This window comes from Nematostella vectensis, chromosome 14, assembly GCF_932526225.1.
Source record: "Nematostella vectensis chromosome 14, jaNemVect1.1, whole genome shotgun sequence".
Classification (NCBI taxonomy): domain Eukaryota; kingdom Metazoa; phylum Cnidaria; class Anthozoa; order Actiniaria; family Edwardsiidae; genus Nematostella; species Nematostella vectensis.
The window spans coordinates 9,168,239-9,178,673 of record NC_064047.1 but is presented as its reverse complement, the minus strand read 5'-3'; the positions used below and the strand labels follow the sequence as shown (position 1 = coordinate 9,178,673).

At 38.9% G+C, this 10,435-nt stretch overlaps 2 protein-coding genes across 2 annotated transcripts; one reads left to right on the top strand and one right to left on the bottom strand.

Annotated features, from left to right (window-relative positions):
* The first annotated feature begins 959 nt into the window (after positions 1 to 959).
* Positions 960 to 5,247, top strand: LOC5509910 (sorting nexin-12). The gene is made up of 5 exons (XM_001630337.3): positions 960 to 1,177; positions 2,460 to 2,555; positions 3,142 to 3,205; positions 3,419 to 3,479; positions 4,281 to 5,247. The coding sequence occupies exons 1-5, from the start codon at positions 998 to 1,000 to the stop codon at positions 4,384 to 4,386; spliced, it is 507 nt and encodes a 168-aa protein (XP_001630387.1). The 5' UTR covers positions 960 to 997; the 3' UTR covers positions 4,387 to 5,247.
* LOC5509918 (DEAD-box ATP-dependent RNA helicase CshC) lies at positions 4,742 to 10,303 on the bottom strand. Its single transcript, XM_032378920.2, has 4 exons — positions 9,386 to 10,303; positions 8,255 to 8,524; positions 7,779 to 7,987; positions 4,742 to 7,391 (listed from the first exon to the last, which is right to left on the bottom strand). The coding sequence occupies exons 1-4, from the start codon at positions 10,187 to 10,189 to the stop codon at positions 6,965 to 6,967; spliced, it is 1,710 nt and encodes a 569-aa protein (XP_032234811.2). The 5' UTR covers positions 10,190 to 10,303; the 3' UTR covers positions 4,742 to 6,964.
* Between the last annotated feature and the right edge of the window lie 132 nt (positions 10,304 to 10,435).

Here is a 10,435-nt window from a genome sequence, read left to right as displayed (position 1 = left end):
ACCAAGGTTGGGGGGTGTGCGCTGATCACCCTGATCACCCCCCCCCCCCCCCCCCCCTCCCCCCTTTGTACGTGACTGAATGTGGAAATCTATCTCACGCCATTTCTTTCCGGATACGGTGAGATTTAAAGCTCCTATCTCCTTTGAGTGTTTTACAGTGAAAGACTGAAAAATAAGCAAAAAAATCTATAGCCAGGCGGCGACACCAGAAACGACGATGGCCAACGTAGATTTACGGCAGAAAACAATAGAATTTGATTCAGAATTTAATAGCAGCACGTGAAAATGCGTTCTATCTGTTACAAACGAAGCTGTTTTCCAACAAACCATGACTTGAAAACTCCAACTTTCACGGTCAGGTCAATTGAGGACGCGCACGTTTGCATTGTAAATCCTCTAGTTAAGATCGCTACTGCAGAAATAATGCACTTAGTTTATTTTAATCTGTCTCTGACTATAATATTTTGCTTATTTTATTGCAATTAAATTGGAATCGATAGTCAAGCGCGAACGCACCATTTTCGATCTCGTTGCCATAGCCGTCGTCAACCTATGGGCTCAAAATCGCCTCGCCGCTTATCTATCATGTAATACACATGTTGATTCGTTGCTCAAATTTGTTGCCCCGGGAGGCAAAATGGCGGCTCGGGCCAGCCTCTAAGAAGGTCAGAGAAAACAACGCAGCGGATCCTTGCATGTAGCTTGACTCGGTTTTTAGAGTCATTAGAGAAGCTGGGAAGACTTGACTCGTGATATAAACAAGCAGGGGTTAAATGCCCTTGTATAGGATACTAAAAAAACATGCAAAGACTTTATGTAAATTCAAGACCCACTCTTCCACTCCAATGTGTCTCCAAAGCTTCAAGGCGCAAAAAAGCTTTTTTAGAAAGGTTTTTCCGCAAAGTAAAACCACAAAAATGCAGCCGGGCGGAAAAACGGAAAGGCGGCTCGACCCAGTCTCGCTCGTCCCCAATTGATCACAGCGCTTCATTCCAAGATGGCTACGAGCTTCGGTGAAGGCGGTACTAGGCCCGACACGAAACGGCTAGAGTTCAAAAAACAAAACCTCGACGATGCATACGCTGCACCTGCGAACTTCCTTGAGATCGACGTAGTAAACCCAGAAACGCACGGTGTTGGAAAGAAACGCTACACGGATTACGAGCTCCGTATGAGGGTAATAGTTGAATCCAGTAGGGTCATGTTTCGCGACCAAAGTCTAAATTAAAGCTGTGATCTAGCGGTTTTAATTGCTCTAATATGCAGGGTTAAGAGCTGTTAGATGTTCCGATCGAGTTATTTTGACGTTAGTATGCATTGAAGACATAAAAGTTGTTATGCAAGATTGGTTTTGCGAGCGTTATTGTTACTTCCTGTAGTACAGCAGTCAACAGAATTAATTGTCTTTTTAGTTTTTGGTTCAGTTATTCGATGGAATTATCAAATCATAGATAGAGGCCTCAATAGCTTTCATAGTAAACGCATATTCTCTTATCCCGATTTGTGTTTACAGCCGATTGTATCTGTTTTTCCATCAATTTCTAGTTTGGCTAGATATCACATCTCGTGACTTTGCTGTTTGTTCAACTCTCCTGTAGATACTTGAATTGTCCGCTCGTATTCTACGATTTTACTAATTTGTTTTAATTATAAAACCCTTAAAATTCTAAGAATCATGCCCGTCTATATATTTGGTGAACTAGGCCCACGTGGTATTTGTAACACGATTCCATCTTATTTGCTTTATGAATTTCTTTGATAAGTGAATTAAACCTTTGTTAATAAATGAGAAGCTATGCACCGATAATTTAAAAATCTGAATAATAATTCCGTTATTTTTGGATGAAAATAATTTGACAACTTAAGGTTTTACTTAATTATTGTAATTTCTTTATTTTTTTTTTTTTGTACCTGGTCAGTAAAACTAATGCCAGGGCTTTGTATGTACAGTAGATGCTCAAACAACTGACTTTCTCAATGGTCCAGTTTTGAATAGGTGTTTTGCGCTAATCCGCATCAAAATGAAAACGATGGCGCCATATTGCAGGCACGTCTGCTGCTTTGAGCATGCCCATATCATAAAAATGACATTACCCCCTGTACCTTTCAGCATTTTCAAAAGTTTGAATCTGTGTTAGTGTGGATGCCCCTTATTTAGCCCTTACGCATCAGCCAGAATTTTTTTATGTCAGAAAGGGCCTTTTTATTCATTACTCTCTGATATTTGTTCATTACTCTCTGACATGACAGCCACGGCCATTTTTGTGTCTATTTTGGTGTGAGTTTTTCTTGCAAATTATCATTTGACTTTTTAGTGCAAGTTGTTTATTCGATTGTGTCACTGGACAGATAAAGCAGTGGTAATGTTAATTATAGTGGTTACATTGGTATGAATCTAAATACAGTAATCCCAGGCTTAAATTTAATTGTCATTGAATTATGAACTTAATGTTTTGCAGACAAACCTACCAGTGTTTAAGCAAAAAGAATCAAGTGTGCGCAGGAGATATAGTGACTTTGAATGGCTAAGGAGTGAACTTGAAAGAGATAGTAAGGTACAGTAAACAGTTACTTGGTCTACTTAGAAACCTGTATAAAATACCATGTCGTGCAGTATATAAAATACTACTGTGTATAAGATGGATTTGAAATTTCAGGATTTATATTTTAAAAAAAATGGAAATTTAGAAGAAGAAAAATTGGCCAGTGTATAAGACATCTTGATTTTGAAAGGTCGCTTTTGAGTTAATTAAAAATAGCATTTTGTAGACTACATTATGGTGTTTCAATTATCAGACCCCCCCCCCCCCCCTTCTTCATGGTGCCCCTTCCTGGATCTACCCCTTGTCCCATTTTTGTTTGTTTTCTTTATGGGAATTCATTGTTAGCAGACGACTCTGTGAGTGAGCAAGTGTAAACTTGTAAGAAGTACTAACAGTAACTGCGTTTTCGGCTGAAATGAAAACTGTTAGCTAGAGGAACATTACAAAGGGATCTTGTAAAGCTATAAAAATCCCAATAATCCAAGGAAAAACTAGAGGTCCCTCTCCCAACCTTGACTCCCTTCCAAAGTTTTTTTAGATTTTGGGAATTTTTTTAACTTAACAAAATCCCTAACTGTGAAAACTTTTTTTTTTTCAGATTGTTGTACCAGCTTTGCCTGGAAAAGCTCTAAAGCGAATGTTACCTTTTAGAGGAGATGATGGTGAGTTACTTTTCTTAGTCAATCAAAAGCCTCGAGTTTTCATTGGCCAACACTTTGATGAATTCAAATTAGACAATTCCAATAAAAAATCTTGACCTATTGTTGTGTGACCCAGTGTTGTGTGATTAATTGCTTTGATTGACTGAGGCAAGAAAGTGGTGTAGCATCTGGAAATGTGTAAGTTTTAATCATTGTATATTTGTAAAATTTTAGGAATATTTGAAGATGAATTTATAGAAGACAGAAGGCAAGGTTTAGAAGCATTCATTAACAGGTTTGTTGGTATTTTGACACACTTGGAACAGTTGGGATTTCCAGGCCACAAAATTAACTTTTAACTGACAGGGTCCCATTATAGCCAGACAAAAAAAACCGTCAACACCGCAAATATGTATGGAATGTTTGTTCCAACCAATCACTTGCGAGATATTCAAAGTCAACTAGAAACATGTCTCAACAAGTCTCAGTGTCTGAATTCTTGCTTCTGATTCGTCAGAAGACAATAAACCTTCCACACATATTTTAGGTGTGCACAGTTTTAATGGTTGCGCTGTAATGTTTTCTGCTAAGTTAATCTCTGACCCCATTAAATTATGAAGCTCCAGGAAGTTACAAGTTATACATGAGACCTCCCCTAGCTGAGCAAAATAAGAGACAGCTAGCTGTACGGAACCAGTGTAATTATTGTGAAAAATTTGAACATAAAAAAAGGGGAATCTAAAAGGGACCTTCAACTGGGATAAGACTGTTACATATGGTCCACATGCAAAAGCCTGCCAATCATGCCAGTCATGGCTAGATTTTAGTAGAAATGAGTTGAAGCTAAAATCCATACTTTTCTCCCGATTATGTTTAATTGGTGTTCCTCTCCCTCCCTTCCCCTCCCTCCCAGTGTCCCCCATTTGAGTAATCATAGATCCCCTCCCATGGTTTTAACTTATTTTCTTTTTGTCATTCAAAAGGTGTTCCTCTCCCTCTCCCCCCCCCCCCCCCTCCTACCTCCCAGTGTCCCCTATTTGAGTAATCTCAGATCCATTCCCATGGTTTGACTTTATTTTCTTTTTGTCATTCAAAGGGTTGCAGGGCATCCGCTAGCTCAAAATGAGAAGTGTTTGCACATGTTCCTACAAGAACCCATGATTGATAAGAACTATGTTCCAGGCAAAGTACGCAGCACATGATAGGCCAATGACTTGGACAATGTGCAATGCATGTGTATTTAGATCAATCAGAATTGCTAGAATTTTTCTTTTAGTTTATTGTCAACCCTTTCATATGGGCTGCAAGCAATTACCCAGGATTTGCTGAGAGGAGTACTCAGCCATAGGTATCATTGAAAAGGGATAATATTTGATGAATCTTTAATAAGAAATGACACACTATTGCAGCTAAGGGGGTGCCTTGGTTGCGTCAAACATAAGGGCCTGGTTGAGCTTATTATGCTTTAGTTATGCTTTAGTCCTGGACCCATCATTGCTATGCAGCCTATATGACAAATGATATTTAGAGGCTATGTAAAATGCTCCTTACATCACATTGATTTTCTGATTCCTTTTATTTTCTTATATTCCTTTTTTTTCTCAAATGCACTGAGAAAAGGGGAGGTATTACCAACACACATGTCATTATATGAGAAATGGTAAGCTTGTATGTCATTTAAAAAGGAGAAAATTTTCATATAGTACTAGTGCATTGTAGGGCAGAGATGTTTTCATATGTATTGAAGGGAAAAAGTTTAATGCAAAAAGCTTTGACTGTACAATAGTAATGGATCTCACTAAGACTTTTTAAATATTGGATTAGTTAATTATGGATTCCATTATAAAAAAAATGAAAATGATATTAATTAGGGCTGGATAGAAACAGAATGAATCAAGGTGAAGGAAACAAGGAAATCTTTGAGAATGTGACTTTTTTGCACCCTTGTAAATCTAACATTTATCCACATCATTGATCTCTGAATATCGAGATTAAGTGATTTACTTGTATAAGAGCTAGATTCTAGACTTTTTGATAACAAATAAACTTTTACTAGAAAAGAACGTTGGATTTTAGTTGTCAGTATTTTGTAGAAACAACCCATACAGAGCATTTTTATCAATAAGCGTTTTTAAGCATTTCGCCATTCACAGTCATTGGCCATAGGGTTGAGGGAATCAAAAGTAAAGATCTGCAAAAAAACTTGAAACACACTTAGGGTTTTAAGAAAAGGGATTTGCTCAAAACCATTTAAGTGAGCCTAAAAACAAACAGGATTATATAATTTCCCTTTTAAGTTTTCCAGTGGCAAATAACGAAAGTATTTTCAAGAAATTATGGCATGTACCATGGGTGGATCAAGAGGTCAGCCATGTGGGCCGCAGCCCCCCCCCCCCCCACCTATTCCCAGATAATTGACAAGAAATATAAGGGAAACCCACAGAAAAACAATAAATCTAGCCACCCTGGCTTTGCGCCCCGTTGCTCTTAAATTTTGTCACGTATAACTGTTAAGGTAAGAGTTTTGCAAGCTGATTAGTTTCTTCGCGGTTTCGTCTGTCGCGTAGTTTATTGACATTTCATCCCCTCGGCACCCAAACAAACGACAACGCAAAAACCCAGAGACGCGAATCGGCAAGTAAACTGCTAAGCGAGAGATACAGGAGAAAGCTCTGCTAGCAGGGTAATCCTTGGAACAACAAGCCATGATATTACGAGGACGATTCTGAGTGAAGAAGTTGAGAAGAGAAAGGACGACAGGATTCAGTAGAACACGAAAACAGTGTAGGCTGTTCATACTTGGCAAGTGTGGGCTGAAGAGAGGAATTAGAGCCAGAGCTGTGGCAAGATCGTATAGTTTCGTAAGTTTCGATAGTATCAAAGGTGTTTGATTGTAGGGTTGATAAAGTAATGAGAGAGGATGATTGTAAGGTTGGTAAAGTCATAAAGAGCGAGGGCAAAAGTGGCAATAAACCCCTAAAAAGACTGCAGATGTAAAAAAAGTAATATTTGAAGTTTGTCATGTTTATGGTCCAATAGATTTTAGAAAAGTGTAAGGTTAAGTGCCATATGGTTGGGTTTTGATATTCAGCATGGAAGAGTGCAGGTAGTGAATTTATTTAATTGCTCATTATAAATGCAAGGGATACATACAAGCTTCCCCGGGATGTATCTATATACATCCCTTGCATTTATAATGAGTAATTAAATTCATCAGCCCCGCTCTCCCCTGCTGAATATCAAAACCCTTGCTGGGCTCTTAGCTACTTGCCTATTAATGAGGTTTTACATGAAATAAAGCCCTACAGAAAACAACGGAAACTGTGTCAATCATGTAATAATTATCATTACTTCCCTAAGTAAAGTCCCCATCATCAGCAAAGTCTATTGAATGCATCATGGGGAAGTGCTTAATTTAAGGCTGATTTAGACAGCATGATTTAGTAGTATGCCTCTTTACTGCCACACTGTTACAGTAAAACTCAAGTCGCAGAATGTAAATCAGCCTACAATGCCACTACAATGCACAACTAAGAAAGTCAGAGTATGTTATTCAGGGCTCCAACGCATATGACTGAATAGTGTGGTCTAAATAATCCTTTACGATGAGACGCCTACTCAGAGGGGCCGCTTATGTAAGGGGGATCCTTATTCAATCAATTACAGTACTGGTGGTTTCTTGTACTATGCTGCATGTGTCACCCAGGCTCAAAGCACTCCACACCTCAAGTTCTTCTCCTACCTCACACTATAAGCTAGGAAAAACACCCTCTAATCACCTTAATTAGAAATCCTTTCAGAAGTTACACCAAGTCTCCGAAACTGTAATCTCAACCTCCTCTCTTCTCCCACAACATTCATATCTACGACAGTTGTGGCAGTTCCTGGTCTTCCCTGCCGACCAACACGGCCACAAAGATGGAGGTATTCCTCAACATTCTTTGGAACTTCCATTAAATAGACATGATCCAGTTCTTTGAAGTCAAGGCCTCGAACAGTTTCCTCAGTCCCAACAAGAAGCTGGATTTGTCCTGTGCGAAAGTCTCTGAGGAACTTGTGGTATTTTGTGGGGTCTGGAATGGCCACTTGTTTGTACAGTGCGGCTGCATTGAGTCCAAGGTAGCGGAGTTCCCATACAAAGTCATCAACTGAGTGATTACGGTGGATGAAGACCAGAGCAGACTTCTGATTTGATGACTCATAGATCCTGCAATACACAACAGAACATATGTATAAACCACCCATAACATACAGTGGAAGTCAAGCTACACAGAATAAAACACAATTATACTGTGTAGCAATTGCTTATCTGGAAAAAGTTTAACATCGAACCAAGAGATGTTTTCCTTCAAACACAAAATGTTATTTTGACCTACATACATCCTGACGCTAGTGGGCTGTCCCTCCTTGACTACTAAAAAAGCATATTGATGGTTCACCATTAGAACTTTTGCAGACCCCCACCCAGCAAATCCTGGCTGTGCACCTGTTGAGAGTGCTCCCTTATGGATAAGAATTGGTTTTGTACAGATGACAGATGATGTCAAATCACCAATAACAGAATGAGCCTGATGGACTGCCACAAAGCTATTACTTTGCCAAAACTTGAGCTTTTGAAGGAACAGTCTTCCCATCAAAGAGTGCATATCGATGAGTTATACAAGGTGGTACTCTTCTCTGCTTTCCCTCGTAGCTTGGAGTCTCTGCGACAAGCACATGGTCACCCCACCCCATCTCTACTAGGTCCTCCTTCAAGACATCATTAGCTGTAGCCGTTGCACCAATTAGCTGGATGTTTTTCACCTGAGAATCATAAAAATCTGTAGTGTACAGATGCTATTTAAGCTCAATACACTTGGGGGTGCAATAAACCCTCTGGCAGTGTGCACCCTAAGTCATGGTGCTTACTTACATTACATACACAGGGGCACTTGGTTTGGAGCTCTGTTGTGCCTTCCACACCAGTTTAACTGGTGGAGGTTAGCACAATTTGGATTTTTTAAGGTGTATGCTAACAAAAATGTTTTTAAAATAAGTTGATTACAATGTGATAATGAATAAAATACTGACCTTAGATACAGCTTTTAGTTTGTCAACAAGCAATCTTCCTGGCCGTGGATGCATAAGTCTTGTTGCAATCTTCTTCTGTGAAGATCTCTGATGAACAGGGAGTAAAGTCTTGTCAACTTCATCAATCACAATGCGCTTGGTCCTCTGAAGAAGGTGTTCATGTTCTTGAACAATTTCCCAGAGTCGCTTAGGAGTGCCAATAACAATCCTTGGAGGGTGAAGTGAATCTTTCAGGAGCTTCTCTTGCCTTGAAAGGTCAACTCCACTTACCTACAATACATCAATATAGTGTTTTTTGAAACCTTCTGTCTAAACTTTGTCTTGTATTATTTTCTTTGTGGCATACATACAGTATTTCAGATATGGTTCCTGGTACTTTGTATAAGACATCCACATGTATCTAGAATTTCAGGTTTATCTTTTATCTTAAAGATTTTTTTCTGTGTATGTATAGGACAAATCCTATATCCTAAAGCATTTTTTGACAAAAAATAAGTGTGCTTTGTGTGCTGAAAAATATAGAACACTATTCTATTTATCATTTCCCAACTGAAAGTTCAAAATTATTTATCTTTGTTTAGATTCATATCACTATAAGAAAAACGTGAGGTTTTAAGCCAAAAAGCTTATACAGTATATGAAGAATCATAGAGTTTTACACCTTTTTTGTATGATATGTAGCCCTCTACATCCTGTATCGAATTATTGCAATGCTATTATTCCTGGTTTGTATTTTGGGGTAGCCCCATCTTTTTAAACATTGATCAAGGGCAGTAAAGGGGTAACCCTTTTCCTTATTAGGGGTGGTAAGCGGGGGGATCCCTTCACCTTATCAGGGGTGGTAAGAGGGGGGTCCCCTTCACCTTATCAGGGGTGGTAAGCTGGGGGGGATTGCTTCACCATTTTCAAATTTCAGAGAAAGGTAACCAGGCTCCATGATCAACTTACAAATGTTCGACAAGGAACAATCATTACCTAGAAATCATAATTTTAAAATTTAAAAAGGCATCAATCATTATTCATTATATGATGACATTTTGGCATTTATGAATCACAACGTCGACCAAAACTGTATCAGAAATAACTCTTACTACTAATATCTTCTGGTGATTTCTCTGATGAAACACTTACAAATGATGCCACAATGGATTTATCACCAAGCAGTCGTGACACCTCATATAACATCTGGCTGGCCAACTCCCTTGTTGGGACGACAATTATAGTGCCATATCCCCTCCCGGGATCTTGCACGGACGGTAATAGGAATACAAGACTCTTCCCTGTTCCTGTCTCTGATTTAATCAATAAAGATTTATGACTGAAAACTGATGGTAATGCTTTCTCTTGGATAGGCACAGGTTTTGTTATTCCCATCTTCTTGAGTTTCTCTACCAATTTTGGGTGAACACCAAAATTACTAAATTCACAACTGATTTCAGAATCCTGGAAGGATTCAATTTGGTCACCCTCTATATTTTCTACAATCGGGTTACAGATTATTTCATCAGCTTTAGGGACTCGGAATGTAACGTCATCATCATCATCTAAAAGGGATTTTTGTATTTCTCTGCTGACTTCGCTTTGAATGGGCAAAACTTTTGTCCGAAAATCGTTAGGTCTCCTCGGTGGTATTTTGCTTCCCTTGATATTTGCGCGAATTTTGTCCTTCAAAAACGTTTCTGTACTTTGCCATAATTTCATGAACTCCTCATCAGCATCACGCTTCTTTGCCCCTCGTTTTATTCCTTCTATCCCATCATCGTTTGTATTATAATGTGCTTTAGGTCTTCCACTCTGCGATGACATTTGACGGCAAATATGGCTCCAATTTTTTCCTCGTCCGACGAGTTGCAGGCTTCTTTGAACATGATTGGATGGTATTTCGCGCAAAATACCACCCTTCATTAAAAAAAGACACAATTTCATGCTACACATCTTCAGTTCTTCATCTTCAGATTAGTTCTGTAGAAAGATCTCGCTGAGTTCCCCAAGTTTTACATCTTTGCTCCCTCGTGTTGTTGCAAGAAGATGGTTCAATTTACGGCAGGCGTTCCTAAACTAAGAGTGTAGACTAGGCGCTTGTAAAAAAAATCCAGCCCCTAGGGGGCGAGGGGACGGGATCCCACTGGTAAAAATAAATAATATCTTCGATTTTTCACTTGTTTATTTATTTAGTATATT